The sequence below is a fragment of the Panthera leo genome, chromosome A3, assembly GCF_018350215.1.
Source record: "Panthera leo isolate Ple1 chromosome A3, P.leo_Ple1_pat1.1, whole genome shotgun sequence".
NCBI classification, from domain to species: domain Eukaryota; kingdom Metazoa; phylum Chordata; class Mammalia; order Carnivora; family Felidae; genus Panthera; species Panthera leo.
The window spans coordinates 20,770,144-20,793,087 of record NC_056681.1 but is presented as its reverse complement, the minus strand read 5'-3'; the positions used below and the strand labels follow the sequence as shown (position 1 = coordinate 20,793,087).

Sequence of the window (22,944 nt, the reverse complement as noted above, 5' to 3'; positions counted from 1 at the left end):
GGGAGCGCTTCAAGGGGCAATGTTTAATCAAGCTGAGGTTGAAGACCGATTAGCACTAAGGATGCTGAGGAGAGAAAGGACACCTCAGGGGGTGCTGACATGAATAGAGGCCCGGAGGCCGGGAAGTATGGGGCACGTAAGAGGGAAGAGCGGCTTTGAGCAGGAAAGAGTCACATTTTGTGTCTGGTACCCGAAAAAATTAACTTAGGAGGATTTTTATGTTTTTACAGCCCCCTCCAGCACAGTCGATGGTTCAAGCATTGGAGTTACTCTATGCTCTGGGAGGTATGCCTGTCTCATCCGTGTTCTCTAATCTGTTTACTAATAGATGGTATTAGGTAGGTTGTATTCACACTAGGGCTCTTAGTGTCTTTAGGAGTGGGATTGGTTCTCCCCACATATACAATCCTTTTAATAACGCTTAAGCTTTATTGAAATAAAAAAGGTGGGATCATAATTAATAGATGAAGTCCACTTATGACAATGAATACCTAAAGCATGTCAGTACATCAGAAGTTATTAATAACCATCATTGGAGCCACACTCCTGAAAGACATCTAGAAGATTGCCTACCAGTATTTCAGGTGTTACCTCTCCAGACCTTTTTCTCAGTCCCTGCACTGCGTCCTGAAATCTCAGGCTCACTATTGTCTCCCTCTTCCCCATCATTCCATTCTTGGAGTTCCCTGTGGAGAATTGGGTTGATGACCAGCCTGTGGAATTCTTTGGGGGCAAGGAAACACCATGTTATCGAGGAACCTCTATTCTCTCGTTTAAAAATGTAGTGTTGGAGGGGCGCCTGGGTGGCTCAGTCGGTTAAGCGTCCGACTTCGGCTCAGGTCACGATCTCGCGGTATGTGAGTTCGAGCCCCGCGTCGGGTTCTGTGCTGACTGCTCAGAGCCTGGAGCCTGTTTCAGATTCTGTGTCTCCCTCTCTCTCTGACTCTCCCCCGTTCATGCTCTGTCTCTCTCTGTCTCAGAAATGAATAAATGTTAAAAAAAAAAAAAATTAAAAAAAAAAAAATGTAGTGTTGGAGCCTGAATGGCTCAGTTGGTTAAGCTCTTCGTCTCGGCTCAGGTCTTAATCTCTGGGTCACGAGTTCAAGCCCCATGTTGGGCTCTGCGCTGGATGGGAAGCCTACTTTAAAAAAATTAATGAAAAATAAATAAAAATGTAGTGTTTATCTTAAGATAGAGGAAACTGTAGCCTGAATTCATCTGTTCAGGAAGTACCTACCTTTTCTATGAATGTTGCCCCAAGTGAGCATAATGTCTGGTATGGTAGTGAGTTTCAGTAGAGGTTTTGTCCTTTGAGATTGTTTTGTTTTTAACATCTTTATTGAAGTATAATTCACATACTGTGGAACTTACCCATTTAAAATGTCCAGTTCTGTGGTTTTAGTATATTCACAGGGTTGTGCAGCCATCACCCCACGTTTAGAACATTTGGAACAGTTTTATCACCTAAGAAAGAAACCCCGTACCCACTCGTGCTCACTCCCACTCCCTGTCCCCTCCTCCTAGCAACTGTCCTAGGCAACTGCTAATCGAATCTCTGTCTCTGTAGATTTGCCTGTTCTGGACATTTCACAGAAGTGGAGTCACATACATGTGGTCTTTTGCGATTGGCTTCTTTCATTCAGCACGATGTTTTCACGGTTCATGTATGTTGTAGTGTGTGTTGATAATTCATTCCCTTTTATGGCTGAATAACATAGCATCGTGTGGGTTGGATATACCAGATAGTATCCTTATCCACTGAGCAATTGATTTTTGTACAAATACAAAATTTTTGTATTTTTGGCTAATACAAATAATGCTGCTGTAAACGTTTGTGTGCTAGTTTTTGGTGGACATTCCTACCAGCCGTGTATGAAGATTCCACTTGCTTCACATAATAACATTCGAGCAAGTTGCCAACACCTGTTATCTGTGTTTTGTGTTATAGTCATCCTCGTGGATATGAAGTGGTATCTTGTGGTTTTGATTTGCATTTCCCTAGTGACTAATGACGTTAAGCACTTTTTCCTGTGCTTGTTGGCCATTCGTAGAACTTTGGAGAAATGTCCATTCAAATCCTTTGCCCATTTTCCCTTGGGTTATTGTCTTTTTATTATTGAGTTGGAGGAGTTCTTTATGTATTCTGGGTATACGTTTCTTATCAGATCTGTGATTTGTAAATACTTCTCCCACTCAGTGGGTTGGCTTTTCACTTTTCTTGATGGTACCATTGGTAATACAAAAGCTTTAAGTTTTCACGCAGTTCAGTATACGTATTTCTAATTCTGTTGCTTGTGCTTTTGGTGTGTTAACCTAAGAAACCATTGCCCGACCCATGGGCATGGATATCTCTTAGGTTTTCTTTGAAAGGTTTTTATAGTTTCTAGCTCTTACATTTAGTACATCTGTGACCCCCCCCCCTTTTTTTTAATGTTTATTTTTTTGAGAGAGATAGCGCAAACTGGGGAGGGGCAGAGAGAGGAGAGGACAGAGGATCTGAAGTCGTCTCCGTGCTGACAGCAGAGAGCCCGATGCGGGGCTCGAATTCACCAACTGTGAGATCGTGACCTGAGCAGAAGTTGGACGCTCAACCCACTGAGCCACCGCGGTGACCCTGTGATCCGTTTATGGGTTAATTTTTTTGTATGGGGTCCATCTGTATTCATTACCTTTATGATACTTCTCTGGGAAGGAATAGCCAATGACTGATTTAAAAGATCGTCAGTGATTTAAAAGGCCTTTGGGTGGGTCTTCCTCGCGTCAGCCCAGGGAGAGTGTGAGCTGGTTTCCATCCCTTGTTCTCAGGCGTGTAGTAGGAACCCGAGAGTCGGCTTTCCTGGGATAGTCTGTAACGAGTATGAGGGAACACTGACTACATAGTTTTTCATCTGGCTTGATTTTCCTCCAGTCCAACAGAATGGAAGTTAAAATTATTTTCTCTTTCTTCACCTCCCTGAATAAGCTGGAGAAGGCAGGGGGAACCACCTGACTTAATTAACAGTCACCAGCCGAATTACCACCTTTCAAGAGATGATTACATGGGAACAGAAGAGAAATTGCCTTTTCTGTCTTACTCTGAGCTCTGCAGCTCACACTCTCTCTGGGCCGGCACACCTTGGGAACAGTCTAAACGGTAGTAAAATAATAAATAGTCACCGTCTCAGGAATCCAGTCCCTGTATATTGGCTAGTGGTGAAGAGACAAGGAGGGATGTGGGGAACTGGGACCCGCCCAATTCAGTAGACTGCCCAGGAGGCAGTTGGATAAACACTTCTGGCGCTGGCATCCAAGAGAGATGTGGGCAAGTGTTCGGCTTCAGAGTCGCTGGCCTTGTACTTGCTCTCTTACCGCGGGAGGAACAGACGGTGCAGGATGCCATTCTGGGACATCTGCACTTGAAAAGAGCAGGCTCTGGGGTGGGTGATGGGAGCGGGAAGGAGGGGAGGCTGCAGGGCCCTTTCCCTGTAATTCAGTCCTTGAATAGAAGCTGTTAGAAGTCTCCGTTTTTCAAAATTGGGTCTTCAGGAGCCCAGAGGGGATCTTTTCTTCTTTTACTGTAACAGCCGTCCCGGTGTCAATGGAGTTTGGTAGCATGATTCATCTTTTGGGTATCTTTTTTAGCACATATCGCCTTTTATTCTCTCGATAACTACATCTTCCAACACAATGGTACGTGCCTTCTGATTTTCCTTGTTGTTGTTCTTCTGGCAGGTCTGGACAAAGACTGTCGCCTCACTGAACCGCTTGGCATGAGAATAGCAGAGTTTCCTTTGAATCCCATGTTTGCAAAAATGCTGCTTGAATCAGGTAGGTGGAGACGGACAGTTCTCATTGATTTTGTCACCAACTTCTTCGACTTTTGTGCACCCTGGGGAAGAGGGCACGGAATCTTCTGAGGAGCGAAGGAGCTTTCCCATGATGCTGTCTGATGTGGGGCATGTTGTTAACTTGGGATTCAGTGTCTGTTGTCATTAATTCAGCAAAAACTTCTGTTTCTTTTCTGGGGGCCTGGACCTAACGCCTGACCTGTTTGAAAAAAAAAAAAAAAAAAACAGAGAAGTTTTTTTCTTTTTTTTTTCATTATGGTAAAAAGTACATAAAATTTACCATTTTAACCATTTTTAAGTGTACAGTTTTGAGGCATTGAGTACGTTCACATTGTTGTTCAACCCCATCACTATCCACTTCCAGACCTGCCAGAAGAACTTTTTCATCTTTTCAGACTGAAACTCTGTACCCCTTAAATACCAACTCCCTATTCCCTCCCCTCCAGCCCCTGCAGCCACCTTTCTCCTCTCTGTCTCTATGAATTTGTTCTGGGAACCTCACTTCCGTGGAACCCTACAGTGTCTGTCCTTCTGTGACCGATTTAGTTCACTTGATGTACTGTCTTCCAAGGTTCATTCATGTTGTAGCACATGTCAGAATGTCCTTCTTCAAGGCTGAATAATATTCCATTGTGTGTATGTTCCATTCATCTGTAGAGGGACACTTAGATGGCTCCCACCTTTTGGCTGTTGTGAATAGTGCTGCTGTGAACACGGGCACACGAGCATCTGTTTGAGTCCCTGCTTTCACTTTTTTGGGGTATATACTTTACAGTGGAATTGCTGGGCCACCCGGTAACTCTATAATTTTTTTGAGGAGGCACCGTACCGTTTTCCCCAGAGGCTCCACTGTTTTGTATTCCCTCTCCCAGCACACGAGGGTCCCAACTTCTCTGACGCCTTCAGATTTTTGTGACATTATGAGTTAAGTTCATAAGTCAGAGATCTTCTCATTGTACGTCAGAATCATCTGGAGACTATAGTTTCTGTGTTTCTCCCCCCAGCCACCATCCCCGGTGGGAAAGGAAGTAAGAATTTTTCTTGCCTTTGGCTAGCTTGTGCACTCACTAGGAATTTGCAAAGCTGTATTTCAGACTAAGCCAGACTAAGCATGGTGGGAGTTAGCTATACTTGTGTTTAGGAGTGCCTGGATGACCTCAGGCTTACACTGAGAAGCGGGACTCTTAAGTTTGGGGTGGGGGGGGCGCATATCGGTCGTGAGGCAGGGAGCTGTGGGAAGGGGGCCGGGCAGTGCAGTTTGCTCTCACTGTCCAGTGCCCTGAGGCATTGATTGCCACAGACCCAGTTTCCAGGGCAGGGTGCTGCCCTGGTCTGCGTGTGCCTTGAGCTTGCCAGGTGGGGTGGGCCCTAGCGAGAGGGAGGCCACCCCAGAGGAGGGTATAGGAAGAGAGAGATCACAGAGGGGAGACAGCCCACACACTCCCTGCTGCCCCTCTGTTCCCTCTTGGGTTTTGGCCAGGATCCTCTGTCCACATGGGAGTAGGGAACCGGTGTGGAGCGGACCTGCCCCGAGTGACGCGGCCCCCTGCCCTCCCGCCCCCGTCAGCTGCTGAGCCCAGAGGCTGTGCTTTCTCAGAATCCTCCCAGGCCTGCTTTCACCGGGGCCACATACGGGACGTTAAGTTCAGCAGGGGAAAGTGTTCATGTGGAAATGTATGACTTTGGTTGACACTGTGGTGTAAGGAAAATAACAAGATGTCTTTCACTTCTCAGCGACACAATATGTGTTTGAAATCAAACGTGCTTTTTTTGTTTTATAGGAAATTTTGGCTGTTCTCAGGAAATTCTAAGCATTGCAGCCATGATGCAAATCCAGAATATCTTTGTGGTCCCCTCAAACCAGAAGTCTCAGGCAGTAAGTTCAGCCTTTTCCCCAAGCCATTCCTACCTAAGTCTTTATTCTGGGCTTTCCTTGTTGAAAGGACCCCGGAGCCACCAATGACAGGGCTGTGCAGATGGAGTCTGTGTGCATTCGCAGTGTTTGCCTGACATTGTGCCTCATTCCGTTGTATCTTCGTAAACCTGGAAGGTAGACACCGTTCTCACCATTTTTAGAGGTGGAGGTCCAGAAAGGTTAGGTAACTCGTCTGTGATTGCACAGCCATGGGGCAGTTGCCTTTCACAGTCCAGAGACTCCGGTCTTACCTGTGTCCCGCCGACTTCCCCATAAGGGAGACGGGCCTTCAGGCTGCTCCGGGACAAGCCGGGTGGCACACACTAGTGACGTGATGAGTCGTGCCTAGGCACAGCAGGCTGCTTTTGGTGGAGGGGCGCTCCGAGCCCAGGAGACGGCAGGGCCCCCCGCCTGAGGCCCGGCACCAGACAGCACTGCAGGAGTGGGTGCTGGGGAGACTGGGGAAGTCAGCCCCTGGCGGTGAGGCGGGCCAGGTGAGGTTGGGATGGTTCCTGCGGGAAGAGGCCGAGAAGCGGCCGCCCTGCACACACGGGAACTCAGCTTGGGTGTGTGCCGGGGAGGAGAGACTTTCTTATGGGCTGGTGTCCCCTTCCCTGACAGTCGTGTCATATGTTGTAAAGTTTGCCTGTCCCTGTGCCTGGTGGTTATGTCCATTTCCTCCATTGTTTTTTTGTTTGTTTGTTTGCTTTTCTATTATCTTTTTTTTCCTTTTTTTCTTTTTATTTATTTTTTTAATGTAATTTCAAAGGACAGAGAGACAGAGCGTGAGCAGGGGAGGGGCAGAGAGAGGGAGACACAGAATCCCAAGCAGGCTCCAGGCTCTGAGCTGTCAGGATAGAGCCCGATGCGGGGCTCAAACCCACAGACCACGAGATCATGACCTGAGCTGAAGTCGGACGCTTAACCAACTGAGCCACCCAGGCTCCCCTGTTTGCTTTTCTGTTAATCTCACGCTCCTCCTTCAGAACAGGCAGACTCATTTCCAAGGTGAGGAACCTGAGGTCCTGACCGCCATATGTCTGAAATGGCAGCACGTCCCCGTGGCGGTGCACCCCCTCCGCTGCCCTGCTCTCCTCCAGCGCTTCTTACCACCTGCTCTAGTATATGTTTGGCTCGTTAACCTGTTGGGTTTTTGCTCCCACCCCTGTTTGATTCACTGTTACATTCCAAGTGCTTAGAACAGCGCCTGGCCTCTGGTCGTGCTCAGGAAATACCAGTCAATGAAGGAATGGATGGAAGGCAGGGAGGCGGGTAGGTAGGTTGGTTAATTATGTGGTATTTGAGGCAAGGAGAAAATTGTGCAGATGAGTGTATTTGTGAGCTCAAACCTGTATCGTACGTGCTGCTTCTTGAACTCCCGGGAGCAGGGTGGTGTTGCCCAGGAGGTAACAGAAAGGAAAATTGAGAGATGGGGTCTGAAAGGATCGTGCAGCTGGTGATAGCCCACAAATACAGTGTCTCCCACGCGCCAGACAGCTGCCCCCGCCCAGCCCCCTAGAATTTACGTTCTAGTGGGGGCTGGAGGGGTTCTTCTGGAAGAGGTGGTGTTGACTGCACAGAGGAGGAGAGAGACGAGAACGCTGACATCTGTCTGACATCTGTGGCCGGTGTTACAGTGAATCACCTTAATCCTACAACAGTCTCGATGGGTTTGATACCCTGATTTGACAGATGAGGAGGTTGAGGAAGAGAAAGGTTACGTCACTAGTCAGGTTTTCAGGGAAGGCAGAGCTAGCGTCGGTGCAGACCAGGTCTTTCTGACTACGCAGGCCATGAGCTGCTCACCGCGTGATGTTAGCTCCCGGTACAGGAGGCTCACAGGAGTCAACTTTGTTCTTTCCAGATGCGAGTGCACCGAAAATTTGCTGTGGAGGAGGGTGATCATCTCACTATGCTCAACGTGTATGAAGCGTTTATCAAAGTAAGCACAGCTCCCACCCAAAAGGCCCCTCCACCCCACTCGAGGTGAGCTAGGAGTGGGGAGTCCAGAGGTTCAGTTTATAAAGGAATGACCGAGAGACCTCCTATCTTCCTATTAGATTATTGCCAGGACTTCTGATCCACGGGCGGGGCCCCTGCCAGTGTCCGTGGTGCGCTTTTGCCTGGAAGAACGCACGAGTCGCCCTGGCTTTCCCCTGCCTGGAGACGTGGCCGGCTGGCCATGCCCCTCCAGGGCCCGCGCTCTCCCTACTGCCTTACGCCCGCCGGTGATGCTGGTTCGCACTAGCCGGCATCTGAATACCAAGTCCTGTTCTATTTTCTGCCAAATAAGCGAGGCCCTGAGTGGCATCTCCAGAGCTGTCTCTGGGCGTGTGAGATGACGTGACAGGCCGTGGGTGGGAGGGGCGTGTGGTGAGGACCCGTGTCTGTTCACACGCCGTACCCATATTTAGCCGTAGGTACTGTTCATTTTTATTGTGTTTTTCTGGAATATTCTTAACATTTTGTAAAACTAAGCAAATAATGCGGCTTGAAATTGTCACTAAAAACCGCTGAAAAGCTGTCCTGACAGCTCTAAAGCTGATGAAAACCATAAGAAATCTCTTATATATAGGAATGGGTGGGAGGGGGAAATTAGATGCTTCAGGTTTTCAGTATCTTGTATCATTTTCTTAAATACTTTCTTAGAAGAGGGGAGGTACTGAATTTTTGTTTTGCCAGAGATCTAAGGGAGATTATTCAGTTAATGAACAGTCTTCAGAAAAGCCCCATCTCTTAACTGAGATCATGAATTATGAGTTACTTCAGTTAGAATTCGTTTGTACCGGCACAGCGTGCCGTCTGCAGTCTGAGGCTCCCTCAACCAGGGGAGGGCGAGCACAGGTCTACACCATCGTCATGCGGAGTTGCCTCCGAAAGTCTGTGAATTACATCTTCTTATGTGAAACATCGTCCTTTCTGGCTTACGGCATAATTTCAGACATAACATTCCCACGGCAGTAACTCAGTGTAAGACATAATGATCATGCTTAGGAATGTAGAATAAAATTAAGCACTGTTGATAGAAAAATCATACTTTGGGGATAAATAATAATAACTTGCACATTATTTCTAGATTGGCAAGTGCTGCTCACCTGTAGTCTCGCAGATTGATAAACTCGGAGAAAGTTGACTTACAAAGTTAATTGACAAAGACCCACAGGGAAGTGGTTCTTGCTGATAATTTGCCACCCGGGTGGGTATTTCAGATAGGAAACAACTGCTTGTCAGCACGTTCTCCTTTGCCCTTGAGCGCAGGGACTGAGCTGGAAGAGCAGTCACACGGTGCACGGTGGTCAGCGCCCGTTTAGGGAGGTGGGGTCGAAAGGGGCCCGTCGGCACCGGAAGCTCTTGTCCCCATGAGGAAGCGGTGCGCCTCGCAGCTTAGCCGTGGTCGAGAACTTGTCTGTGTGTCTCTCACTCACCCTCTGTCTCGGTCGCCCTGCAGCACAATAAAAACTCTCAGTGGTGCCAGGAGCATTTCCTGAATTACAAGGGTCTTGTCAGAGCTGCGACAGTACGAGAGCAGTTGAAGAAGCTTCTTGTCAAGTTTCAAGTGCCCAAGAAATCTAGCGAAGGTAAGAGCAGGCCACCTCTCCCGGGGGCGCCCCTTTCTCTGCTGCTCACTCACACCCCTGGACATGCTGGTGTGGTGCTGATGTGCGGCACGGGGCTCACAGGCATGTGTCGGTGAAAAGCTGAGCGTGTAAAAGTAGCCTGTTTTTTCTAAGAAGGTCCATTTTTATTTCTGAGGGTTTTTTTTTTTTTTTTTTAAGTTTATTTATTTGTTTTGAGAGAGAGAGAGAGGGAGAGAACATGAACGGGGGAGGGGCAGAGAGGGAGAGGGAAAGAGAGAGAATCCCAAGCAGGCTCCGCACTTGTCACACACAGGGCTTGAACCCACAAACCGTGAAATCATTACCTGAGCTGAAACCAAGAGCCGCCTGAAGTTAGTTGATCTAGCGCCTGTCACTTAGCAGACAGATGACAGCCTTACTTCTACATCTGTGTTTCCTAACCTGTTTTTCATTATCAACCCCTCGGTCAGGAGAAAAGTTACATGAAATTAAAATTCTTCCTGGTGGCGCCTGGTGGCTCAGTCGGTTGAGTGTCCGACTTTGGCCCAGGTCATGATCTCACAGTTCGTGAGTTCGAGCCCCACATTGGGCTCTGTGCTGACAGCTTGGAGCCTGGAGCCTGCTTCAAATTCTGTGTCTCCCTCTCTCTCTGCCCCTCCCCAGGTCCTGCTCACACTCTGTCTCTGTCAAAAATAAACAAACTTAAAAAAAAAAAAAAATTTAAAAAAATAAAATAAAATTCTTCCTAACGAGAGAAGTTAAATACGAAGGAGAATAAGATTCTGTAAAGTAGGGTTGAGCCTTGGTGGGCCATAGCCATTGTAATATCTAAGATTTTCCCCCTTCCCTGCCCCCAAGAGCCCATTTTCATCCCTTTGGAAGTGATGTCACCCTGATAATGATAAGAATGTATGGTCTACGTAGAAATTTCTTTTGGGCAGCAGTTGGAGAGAAGAGACTAAATCTTGGATCAGATTGTGGTTAGAAATGTAGATTTGAGATTTATCAGTTCTGTGCTGAGGAACAATAGAGAAAATCATGGAAACACAGTAAATTACACATTTGAAACTTCTAGATGTTAAAGAAAATGCAAATAATGAAAATATTTTCAGCAGATCTAAGAGATAAAAAATTAAAAAGCTTATCATAGAATGAGTTCCTTTAACATGCTCCAAAAAAACACTAGTTTCCAAGTTGATAAATGGGCACAAGTTGATAAAAAACTCACAAAAGAAGAACTATGGATAGTAATTGATAAACATACAATAAAAGAAGGGGTGCCTTTTTGCCAAAACATTGCCGGTAAGAATGCAGTGAAACTGACATTGTTCTGCACTGTTGATGGCTCTGTAAATTATACCACCTTTTGGGAACTTATTTACGGACATACTGTATTTCATTGGCTCTACGATGCCGTCATTTGTAAGGCATGCTGTTATTTTATGTACCACTAAGAAAGAAAAAAGTACTGTCACGTATAATTACAAAATGCTGTCCTGATTTCAGTGAGTTAAAGGGGAAAAAAAGAGTGAACCTTAGAATGAATGAAATACCGTATGTCATAAGCCACCTCCGTGACCTTATGCTTTGCATAATAATTTGGAATGCGTCCTGTGGACATCATCTCATAAATGGTCAGGCTGTATCCTTGGAAGATGATCACTGTAGCAATACAGATGCCAATCAAAATGGAACATTTGGAAACTTGCAAAGAATTACGTGCAGTAGCTCATAACCACAGAAATAACGTTGTGTCTTGCGGAAGAAACGTTATTCGCACAAGATTGTCTCCTAAAAAGGAGTTTTTGGTCACTGGCCAGCCTGTGGTGTGCTCTCTTGGGTTCTGGTGCCCAGCCTTGGTTGGGTCATCCTGTGGCCTAGGAAGGTTGGGGCATCCCAAGTTAAAGGGACAGTTCAGCGTGCTTCCCTCAACAGCCAGTTGTGGGCGGGTGGGGCCTCCATGGATACTGCCAGGGCAGGCATCCGGCACCAGGAGGCATGGGGCTGGGGCTGGTTCAGGACGGGGTTTCAAGGAGGCTCGAAACAGCCTTGGGTGGGGCCTCACAGCACAGGCTTGAGCGGGCAGAGTATAGGGCAGGCCGGGGGCTCACGCATCACTCTGTTTGCCACCTTGTACAGGTGATCCGGATCCCGTCCTGAGGTGCCTTGTTTCGGGATTCTTTGCCAATGCAGCAAGGTTTCATTCCACCGGAGCTTATAGGTAACTAGTACCTTGCAAAGTCATTTGTTAAAGGAGAAATCTTAAAAATGACCCAGCCCCCTTAGAAAGCTGATGTGCCAGCAAAGTACAGAAATTAAGTTAAATAAGTTGTCTTTATCTGCCTGCTTCCAGAGGTCAGTTGAGATTAACTACATAGCTTTAAGCATAATATCTTAACTTCACGGAAATGATTCCCAAATATTTAGCCCATCCATAGGTTGTAGAAAGATGACAATTACAAGCCTGGAGGCTGGAAATGTTTCCATTCTAATAACAGAATAATACAACCAGAAGGGACTATTAGAGACTGTCTTTCCAGGAGAAGCTCCCTTGGCCGTCGGCAGTTGGTCTCTAGCGATCTGGGGGACCGAGACCCCGGCCTGCCCTGATGCACCGTAACTTTGGTCTGTGGGTGTTGGCAGGTGTTTCTTCCGGCGCTGGATCTGCCTGTTGCCCCAGACCACATCCCATTTCTTACAGTTCCACTTTCTGGGCAGAAAATCACTGGTCACCAACACCCTCCTAATAACCTCAGAACCTCGGCCGTTCTGCTCCAGAACTTCACCGGAACCTGTTCAAAGTACATCTGTTCTTTCAAACGGGAGCAATCCAAAGGCTTTCTCCCCGACTTTTCTTTGCATTTCCTCCTCATACTATTTTGTCATTACCCATCTTCCCTCAGAAAATACTCTGTTCCCATTCCCTGGGGGGAGGTCAGCCACGATGTTCCCTCCCAGACACCGGGCTTTGTGAGCGAGCCCAGAGTTGCACTGAGCTCTGGCAGCCAGGTCTCTTACATCTGCTATCCTAGTAGCTGACTGAGCCCCTGCCCTTGACATTTACCTCTGGTATGTTCTATACCAGTTCCATACTAGTATGGCCAAGTTTTCTAGCCCGTGATCAGTGTCCTGATTCTGTTGCCCGTCATGATGAGCTCCCCCTCCCGGCACTGAGTTGTCCATGTTGGAGGCAACTCTGGGGAGGCCTGTGAGCTTCTCCAGTGAGGCCTGTCATTTTGTTGTCATTTTGATTGTCCCAGCTGCCTCAAGGGTATTAATAAGCAATTTCTACCGGTATTGAAAAAATTCTTTCACTGGCGTCCTCAACTAAGGGCTTCATAACAGGGTTTAGTGGTCAGTCAGTTTCTCTGAGACAAAAGTTCAGTGTCAATGAGCTCAGGCCACCTGGTGGCGCAGCCAGGACCCCAGCATGTTGGTTTATTACAGATCTGGAGAGGAGCTCACCCATGGTGCTCGAACTGCTTGCCTGGCACCCACAGAAAACACTCCATAATTAGGGTTTGGGTGGCAGCATTCTAACGTGTTCATGCTCTCCTGTGATCGGATCTTACTGTTGTGTTTCTGTAGTTATTTTTTTAGTTAAATTGGATCAAATCCGAGTTGGAATTGGAAATACTGTCTCAGAGAAATGGATGGTCCCATACTTAACCTTCTTCTTCCCCTATTTTTATGTCCCCCATGGTCTTTATCTTTACTACTTTGTGGAATAGAAAAGTTTATAGAGGTAACCATGTATGGTATTTCTCTCCCTAAGGAGATTGTTGTGAAAAAGAACGTGTGTAAGATAAACATAAACGTGGGCAGAGCAGTATGATTCTCATGTTTTTCCCCGAATGGCCACATGCTGTTTTTTTCTCCTCTTCCCTTTTTTGCGTGATTTGTTCCTGACTTCCGGGGGGCAGCGGGCAAGGGGTCAGTCAGGGCTCTAGAGAATATACAGAGAACAATCGGCCGAGTCAAGTATGATCTGCATATATTTGTTGATAATATGAACCATCTGTGGGAGAGTCCTGCTGTAAGTATTTCAAACTGACTTCCGATTAAATTCTTCTGTTCGCAAGGACTATCCGTGACGACCATGAATTACATATCCACCCTGCCTCGGTCCTCTACGCAGAGAAGCCGCCTCGCTGGTGAGCACCCCCCTACTCCTTAGCCTAGTAACGGCTCAGAAGGCCAGGCCTGGTTCCCGTTCACCCCTGGGCCCCCGGGCCTGGCACTGTGCCAGGAGTACACATTTGTTGACTTTGTTACGCTGAGTCGTCCACAGGATTCTGCCCTGTCACAGATTTCCTTATGCAAATGGTGATGTTCCTCTGCTCATTCGTGGACTCAGCAAATGTTCGTTTTCACCCACAGACTAGATGCCAAACCCTGCACTGGGCACAGCAGTGTGGAGGCGAATTTGGGTTCTGGGCCACAGGCCTGAGCATCCAGCACCTCAGGACAAGGGCCCGGGGGAGGGATAGAAAGCACTGAGGTTGGCACCTCATGTGCCAGGGAGAGTGACGGCTGGTTTCGTGGAGGAATTGACATTTGCTCTGGGGCTTGCAGATAGGAGTTGTTGGGCAGGAAAGGATGAGAAGGGAATACAGACTGAGGAAGCAAAGTCATGGGAACGTGAAGAACTCCCTTTCTGAGAAGTGGGGAGTCATCGGGGCGGCCTGCCCCAAAGTGGTCTGGGAGGCAGTGCAAGTCTGCGACATGCCTGGAGGAAGAGACACACGCTCGAGTTAAAAGGAGGCAGTTAGACTTTTTTTTTTTAACGTGTATTTATTTTTGAGAGAGAGGCAGCGTATGAGCAGAGGGGCAGAGAGAGAGGGAGACACAGGATCCGAAGCAGGCTCCAGGCTCCGAGCTGGCAGCGCAGAGCCCGATGCGGGGCTCAAACCCACGAACCGTGAGATCGTGACCTGAGCCGAAGTCGGATGCTTAACCGACTGAGCCATCCAGGCGCTTCACGTTTAGGTTAAGTTTTTGTCTGCCCAATTTAATAATAGAGAACTGGAGCCTACCTTTTGTATGTCTTTTTCAAATCTCATTTTTCTAGTAATTCATTTGTATTGTGTTTTACAAAAATAATTTCTTTCCCGACGGATTGGAAAATTTTACAATAACAGCTGGTTCTTCACCACAGCTAGGTGGAGAAGCCTAGGCAAGAGCGTGCCATGTGTGGAGAGGGGAGAGGGGATCACGGCAGGAGAAAGTAGAGGGCAAGAAGGCCCATTGTAAGGTACTTGGCACCCCAGAGTAGTGGTTTCCAAAGTGTCATCTCCAGGTAAGCATCCGATTCACCTGGAAGCCTGTTAGAAAGGAAGATTTTCAGGCCTTGCCCAGCCTTTCTGAATCAGAAGCTGGGGCAGGGTGGGGGTGGGGGGGTGGTCCAGCAGCCAGTTTCAACAAGCCCTCCAGGTGATCTGATGTGGGGTCAAGTTTGAGATCCTGTCCCTAAGACCAAGGAATCAGACTCTGTCCTGTAACCAGTGCAGGTCCAAAAGCTGCTGAGCCAGCGCAGGGCTTGGTCAGTCAGTTCGGGGTTTAGAGATGTTACCCGATGTCGAGGCACCAGGGTGGCTCAGATGATTGGGCATCTGACTTGGTCTCAGGTCATGATCTTGCAGTTCGTGGGTTCAAGCCCCACATCGGGTTGTCTGCTGTCAGCATAGGGCCTACTTCAGATCTTCTCTTTGTCTCTCTCTTGCTCGCTCGCTCTCTCAAAAATAAACAAACGTTAAAAAAAAATTTTTTTTTAATGGATTAAAATACTCTGTCCATTAGTGTGCAGGATGAGTTGAAGAGGGAAGCGAATCTCCGTTCTAGATCCTTCCCCAAGGGTCTGCTGACTTCGGGATGACTAATTTGGGAGTTGCTTAATTTGGGAGACTTCTTTTTCCTGCTTCATTCCCAAGGAGCCCTGAAGGGCAAAGGGAGCGTGGCTGAATAGGGCCCTTCCTGAGGCAGCCCCGTAACCTTAGGGTGGCCGAGGAAGCACCCTTCCCCTCCTGCTTCTGCAGACGGCCCCCCTTCACTGGATCCGCCCTTCAACAGCCGATTATTTGCCGGCTTCAAAGGGCGCACGGTGGCAGTGTGGCTGGGTGATTATAGTTGTTAGGGGAGCCCCGAATCAGCAGTTCGGGCGCTCAGAAACGGTATCTTATCTAAAAATGCATTCTAAAATCTGGGGATTTGAAGTGATCTTCTTGGCTCTTGGTGTCTTTTACCTCAGCCTCAGGCCAACCCCCCCCCCCCCCACCTCCTTTTTTCTCTTAAGTAGAGGTGTAATTTATGTACAGTGAGCTCATTGGCACCTGTGCACACCCATGTAAGCCACACTCCAAATAGGATGGAGAATGTTTTCATCTCTAAGAACCTCCCTGTGTCTCTTTAATTTCCATCCCCTTCAGAATCAGGTAGGTCTTTGCTTCTATTTCTGCATCTTCTAATAGAGTCAGGTGTTCTGTTGAGAGTTCTGTAAATGCAGACCTGGAATCCGGAAAGGTCCTGTGCTGATAACAGATGCTCAGACACGAGTCTGAACAGACCTGACGTGTCAGACAACAGTCATGTCAGACTGAGTCTCGCCTGTAAAGTGGACACACTTACCCACCCCTCAGGTCATGAGGCGCGAGCGAGCAGCGCGGACGCGTCTGTGTGTGGTCTCTGGTGCACGCGATGGGTCCCTCGTGAACGGGAGGGGGAACCCACCGTCTCTGATTGCCGTGGTGCTTGATTTTCATTGTGAGACACAGGAAATCCATGTTCTCTCCTGGTTGCAGGGTCATCTACAATGAGGTCATACAGACCTCCAAGTACTACATGAGGGACGTGACCGCCATTGAGTCTGCTTGGCTGTTGGAGCTGGCTCCGCACTTCTATCAACAAGGAACGGTAGGGGTGAATAGAGACCGTCCCTCAAAACCACCCGTTAGCTGCCACTCCGTATGTTGAAGTACAGATCGGTGCTCCACGCCCGTTTAGTGCCCTAAGTTTGTTCCCCCTCAAAAGTGCATGGGGTGAAAAGGTCACTACCATATCTCTGCCCCATTCTGGGTAAAAGCACTGTACCATTTGCTCATCGTGAAGTGAAGTGCGCTTAGAGGTATTTCTTTAGAAATAATCCCTCCAGCCTAAAAGACAACAAAGAGAATGTATCTTCAGCTCTTCCTCTCCCCCTCTGCTTTTTTTCTTCGAAAGAAATTACATCACACTTTGGACCATGTTCACAAGGAGTGGCACAAATGTTCTCTGGTGAAGATTGCCTCACAAAGAACACAGACAGGTGTGCGAGCTTAAACCCGGCGTGGTTCACACAGTGGTGGGTGATGCTGAGCGCTGGCATTACCGTGAACGTCTGTCCTTCTTCCCTGCCCGGCCCACGCGCAGGGCCCGCAGGGTGGTGAGCCTTGCAGAGGAGACCCATGGTCCTGTTTTCTTTATTTTCACCAAAAAATGGTCTGTTCATCGGGCGAGGGGGGAAGGCCATACATTCTTCTAATAAGATCTTTAACTGAGTGGTGGTTCTATCTGGAAGGCTGGCGTGAAAACAGGTAAACCAGCGTCCACAAACTTCCGTTGACTGATGCTGTTTGGTCTGCGTCCTGTATTTCACTGGATGGTTCAGCGTAATCACACGTCGTGCGGTTATTGGAATGGTTAGAGTGAAGTCCTCCATCTTGCTGGTGGTTTTCTGTCGTCTGAATTAGTTTGGTTTTGTTTTTCGTTTTCTCTTTCTTCCTGCCTTGCTATCTGTTGCCCAGTGCCCAAAGACAGTTGCTTCAGATACTTTTTCAGTTTTACCACTGTGTGCCCCAGAACGGAAAGTCCAAAACCTGTTACGTCATCAGGGTCGTAACCAGACTGCAGTGTCCTCAACCCAAAACTTGGATTGACGGGCGCATCTAAAAATGGGGAGATTTCACGATGAATATGGATTTCAAGTTTCTCTCGAAATGTTAAGTCTGCCGGCACTGGGCCCGCATGACCCGTCGGCAGCAATCAGCAGGGGTGAGGAGCGGCTGCGCGCTGTGACTGTCACTGTCCCGGGGCCACAGTCCTGCTTCACTTGTGTATTAATTCACTTGCTCAGCTCTGGGACACATTTGAGTTGTGGCCCCATAAATGGAAAGCTCTTCTCATCCCTTCCCCTCCAGCAACGTCAGGGGACATTGTTCTTCCAGAACTTTCTTACAGTATTTAAATCTTATCCAGTCAAAGGAAAACTATCTCAAGCCTGTATAGTTCTTCACATGTCCTCATACGGATACTTCAACTGGGAACGAGATCAGCCGCAGGCACTGATCGGAATTCAGAGTGTGTCGCCCGTGCTGGGTCCGGCTGGCAAGAACACACCTGGAGTGAGGGAGCGTCTGCCCCCGAGAACCTTTCGGGTGGGAAACAGCAGAGTTCTGAGGTCCAGGAGACGTGGGCAGAGCCGCCGGCTGGGAGCTGAGAGCGACACGCTAGGGAAGGGCTGGTTCAGGTCGTAGCGTGCGGGGGCTCGAGGGGAGAACCCAGAGCTGTCTTGGACTCGTTCTTTGGGGAGCAGGATTGACCTAGAGGCTGGGTCCTTTTCCCCTCTCAGCTCGGAACCACAGTTGGAGCCCAGCAAGTTAAAGGGCAGAGAGCCCCCAGGAGTTTGAAGAAAATGACAATCGCAGGTTTCTGCACTGGCCTCTTCTCTCCAGATGCCTGTGGTCCACTCATCAGTCCGTTCAGATCACTGCCTGCGATCGGAGTATCTTTAGAGATGCCTGGGCCTCTACAGGTCATCCAGTGCCACACCTTCACTGTACAGGCGAAGACCCTGAAACCCCCCAAGAACCTCGGTCCCTTCCTACCCAGACGGTTCAGAGGTCCTTCTGTATGAACTTGCCCAGAATGAACGGACTTCTCCAGGAGCCCCTCAGGTCCCAGTGGCTGCCCACATGTGGTGGATGCTCCTTTGTGGAACATAGCGCCCCACGCCCCCCCCCCCCCAACCCGTGATCCCCGGCTCTGTTCCTGGCACCTGTGGTGACGTTCCATCGCTGTTGTCTTCAGAGTGTCACTCTCACCCTGTGTAGGGGCCTGAAATGGTCCAGAGTCGGCTGTGTTCATACTCAGCATTCTTGTCGGAAATGAGCACCAAAAACGGTCCCACAGGCGTGATGACGTCATCCTCACCCCCAAGCTAAGGGCTGTGAGCGTCTCACGTTAGTTGGAGGGGTCACACTGGGTAAAGTGTGGGGAGGAGAGAAATGACTCCCAGCTGGAGGCAGCAGGGTGACCCGTTCAGAGATTCGCCTTCTTGTCCTTAAATTGTATGTCCTGATTCTCAGAGATGCCCTTGGGATCTAGGAAGAACCCTAACCAGGGCCTTTGCAAGAGCCCGTATGGGTCCTTTCTCCAGCTTACGCGGTTAGAAGGAGACTTCTTGTGACTCCCTTAGACTTGTGTCCCACTCACTCCGTCAACTGGTGCATCGTGCTCGGTGGTGTGTGGCATCTTTTGCACCCCGCGCTCTTCCAGGGCCTGCAACTCCCCTTCGGCAGTGGCGCGGCCGCCTCCGCCCACGTGGGTGTGCGGCCGTCGGGTGCTGGGCGTGAGCGTGCTGGGGACTGGCAGTCCGATTGGGAGTTCCTCCAAGATCCCTTGGCTGCTTGTTTGTGACTGTCGAGGGGATACCAGGGATACCTCAGATGGTAAACAGAGGTCCTTTATCAAAAGCATGTGTTTACATACTCTGCCTTAAATGCATATTTCACAGTTTCCGGCACTTCTGACTTTACCTTAGAACATCAAGTCTGATGGAAACCCTAAATCTATCATCCGATGCCCATGATGATGTTGTACATCGTACGTTGTACTGGTGGAGAGCAACGTTTCTGAAAGGAAAAAAAGGCGTCCTTTTCCTGTGCGCCTTCCCTGCACACGCACTGGCAAGGGGGTGCACGGGGGTCAGTGCCCCGAGCACACGCACTTGCACGCGGAGATGCTTGGTGAAATGATGGATCTCCTTGTTCCTGAGGGGAGGAGGAATGGTTCCTCCATTTCCTGGTTCCTTGACCATTTGCAAGAAATTCCTGGAAACGTGAAGTGACCTGCAGCCTGAGCCCAGTCCCCTGAGCACGGAAGGTGTGGCTGCAGTGCTGTCCCAGGGGCTGGGGCAGAGGGAGAGCATGTTCCATTGACACCTTCCCGCAGAGCCCTGGCTGAGCAGGCTCGTCCGTGGCGGGCTGGGCCTCGGGCTGCTGTGCCTTCCCAAAGCCGGTCCATGGCCTTTGTCCGTCACTTGGGCTTTTTCCCTCCAGACTGTTGCCCGAGCGGCATGGCGTCTGCTGAGAAGGTGTGAGCCAGAGGGTGGCTTTGGTTGTATATGTGGGCGTTGTGAAGTCCGGTCTCTGGGCACCCCTAACTCTGGTGTTTCTTTTCTCTTGCAGCACCTGTCCCTCAAAGCGAAAAGGGCCAAGGTCCAGGACCAGTGAGCAGAGCTCAGCCGCAGGGGCCTCGGTGCCCTCTCCTCCACACTGTGGCCCCCCAGCCCTGGGTAGTGAGCAGGCCCCGGCTCACATGGAATCTTCCACTGTCCTGCAGTGGGCCGCAGCCCGTCCGTTAGCCCCTTCCTTCCCGCTGCCTTCCACGTTCGCGTTCCTTGCTGGGATCCCGGGGGAGTCTGTGCATGAGCAGGCATCCCGCTGTGCCGCACCCAGGCCGAGTTGGGGGGGGAGGGCTGGGCTCTCTGCTCACTCAGCACCCTCGCTGACCCAGCATGCCACTTCCAGCAGGCACAGAGTTCTGGCCCAGCTTCCTGGGGAACCAGGAGGAAAGCTAGCCACCGCAGGCAGAAGTGCTGTGTAGGGTGGATGAGGGTTGCTGGGCTGGCTTCGCTTTCCCTGGCGGGGCCACGGCTGTGCTGACCAACGAAGTCCGCTGCCAGGTGTGACAAGCATGCGTCTACGAAGGGAGGAGACCGCACTGCAGTTTCTGCTGGAGTCACTGAGGCGCGTGTCTGGTGGGCACAGGGGCTCCCCAGCTGAGCAGCTTCTGTTCTCCCTCTGTGCCGTGTCCCTGTCTGTACGCGGCAGGAGATGCGCAAGGCTTGGTGATCGGCAGGCAGGACTCGTGCGCACTGTCCTTTGTTAGCAGAGAAGATTTCTCTCTCTCACAAGTGGGCTTAGCTTTCTGTCTGCGTACGACGACACCACGTCCTGATGCCATCAGCTGAGCACCGGTGAGCTCGTCAGCTCAAACCCCGTCGGGAACCCTCTGTCGCAGAAATTCACAACCGTTTAGAGGCTCTAAGCTTCTGTAGCTCAGGAATACAACTTGTATATTTGGTTTTTGTTTGCTTGGGTTCTGTGAGAACACTGGGGCAGTCCCTCCAGCAGGCCCTGGTCTCAGTGCTGCCCCGGGGCTTCTTTGCCGTGATGACGTTTGCGTTTCAGCACATGCCGATGCAGGTGTTTTTCCCCTTACTGTTTCAATGACCTTTATTTTAAAAACATGTAGCTTGAAAATTTATTTTTGTACCGATCTTAGTTTGGATGTGCCACTTTTGGCACCAAATATGTATGTCATTTTTATTTCCATTTTGTAAACATGTAAATAATAGTGATAACTTGTTAATAACAGTAAACCTTTCTACCTAAAGTAAACATGTTCCCTCCCGCCCATGGTACTCGTGGTCTGTATTTTAACATGGTCCAGTGAACTCTGAGAGAGGGGCTGACATTCGCTAAGAAACCTGATGATCTGGTGCACAGTAGCCTTTGAGGCCCCATGGACACAGGAAGCCTCATAAAACGAGGTCGATGGAGCCATGTGCCCTCAGGAGCTCATTCGAGCAAACCATGAGATGTTGTTTAAATAAAGTGCGAAAGAGGTGCTAAGTTTTGCCAGTTTCTGATTGGGATCATTCTGTAGAAGGGTCAGTAAGGTCTGAATTTAGGACCAGGGCTGATCGCAATAAACCGCTGTGGGAGGTGGGAGGAAGAAAAGGCACAAGATCCGAACCCTCTGGGGTGAGGCTGGGGATCCAGAATGGGAGAGTGAATAGGTGGTGGGGGTGGGGCAGTGCACAGACTGGTTGGAGCACGGCGTCACTGGCTACCTCTCCCTGGGTGTCACTGGCTCCGGACACATCTGCCCCTGTACCTCCGCCTCTCAGGGCAGCTCTCAGCAGGGCTGCTGTTACAGGCAGAGAAGGATCGTCACTGTCCGGGGCACAGCCACAAAGGCCCGACCTGGCTGAAGGCCCCCTTCCTGTGTATGAACAAGAATGTAGCTTGTCTGTCAGCCACGTCCCTGCCTGAAGGAGAAAGTGGGGACCGTGGCCATCGTGGCCGCATTGCCTGGCACCCCAAGACTGTCCCCGTGTAGTTTCACGACAGCCAGTTCCCTGGGGCTCATCAGAGGTTTTCAGGTGTTTTTAGTGACATTTCTACAGCACTGAGTGTCTTCCTTTGAAGGCAGGTGCTCAGGTGAGAGGGTGGGGGGAGTTTGTGCTGGAAGCATCATAGAGGCGGTGGTGTCCTGTACCCCCGAGATGGAGTTTTCTTTGTTGGTGGCTCTTTTCCTGTCACCAGTCTCCCCGAGGGTGCCGTCACAGGGTCCCTGGCCCGGCGCCGCTCACCCAGTCCCTCAGCACAGCCTGGGCACACAGGCTGTGTGCTGGTGACAAGTGACTGGGCTGGTGGGCGGGCGAGAGCTACCCCGTGGGAGGGACCACAGAGGCCAAGGTGGCACTTAGAGGCCAGGGCAGCACCCAGAAGAGGCTTCCTCACGACAAGACTCTTTCCTTGTGAACGTAGATCGTGCTCATGTCCCGCCCTGTCTGTGCTGTCCCAACTGAACGTTTCACTTCGACTGTGAACTTGGCGGATGCAGGGTCCCAGCTCCGCGCTCGTCTACTGTTGTCCGACGTCGGGGCAGCCTGTGACCGGCGCTGCTTGCTCTCGGTGGCCCGGGTACTGCCATTCAGTCGGGGTCCCCTCGGGCCTTCTGCCCTGTTCTCAGCTGAGCTTTGCGGGCCCCAGTGCCGATGGGCTGGCTGGTCCTTTGGGGGGGGGGGGTGTCACGTGGTGCCGGCCCCACACTTTTACCAGCTGCCCCTCCAGAATGACGGACATGGAGTAATGAGCATTCTGAAAAGCTGAAGTGAGTCTGTAAGAGACCTTTTAGTCTTTTTTTTTTTTTTTTCATTTTTGGTGCTACACGTTCCTTCTTTTAGAAAATGATGGCGACAATTACATGGTAGTTTGAAACTCTGTTCCTTGGAAAAGTAAAATCCCAACAGCCTTACATCAGTCTCCCCGTTCAAAACGAATTCAAAACAAACACGAAAACTGGTTGATGAAATCCGCAAGGCAGGGACCCCTTGGATTGTGGGCCAAGCAGATTTGGGGCCTGCTGGCGACATCAGCACTGGGCAGCGCAGCCCTGGGAGAGCGACCTTCCTGCCGAGCAGCTGACTCTCCGGTGAACCTTGGGAGCCGCTGGGAGGTTCCCTTGTCTTGATGTAATTGGAAGGATTCGAATTAGCGGGACTCGGCCCCCACATCCCTTACCTCATCTTTAGATAAGATCAGATATTTTCCACTCTCATGACTCACCTGGAATCTTCCTC

At 49.8% G+C, this 22,944-nt stretch overlaps 1 protein-coding gene across 6 annotated transcripts in view; it reads left to right on the top strand.

Annotated features, from left to right (window-relative positions):
• DHX35 (DEAH-box helicase 35) overlaps positions 1–20,990 on the top strand; it is a 66,161-nt gene extending 45,171 nt beyond the window's left edge. For 5 of the 6 annotated variants that reach the window (XM_042930975.1, XM_042930973.1, XM_042930969.1 and 2 more), the window contains 9 exons: positions 231–285; positions 3,712–3,807; positions 5,609–5,703; positions 7,607–7,684; positions 9,191–9,320; positions 11,460–11,541; positions 13,403–13,474; positions 16,118–16,229; positions 19,760–20,990. In XM_042930975.1, the coding sequence (XP_042786909.1) occupies positions 231–285; positions 3,712–3,807; positions 5,609–5,703; positions 7,607–7,684; positions 9,191–9,320; positions 11,460–11,541; positions 13,403–13,474; positions 16,118–16,229; positions 19,760–19,804 (765 nt within the window). In that variant the 3' untranslated portion in view covers positions 19,805–20,990. The remainder of the gene's footprint in view (positions 1–230; positions 286–3,711; positions 3,808–5,608; positions 5,704–7,606; positions 7,685–9,190; positions 9,321–11,459; positions 11,542–13,402; positions 13,475–16,117; positions 16,230–19,759) is intronic. The other variant, XM_042930971.1, reaches the window with a different exon arrangement.
• The last annotated feature ends 1,954 nt before the right edge of the window (positions 20,991–22,944 follow it).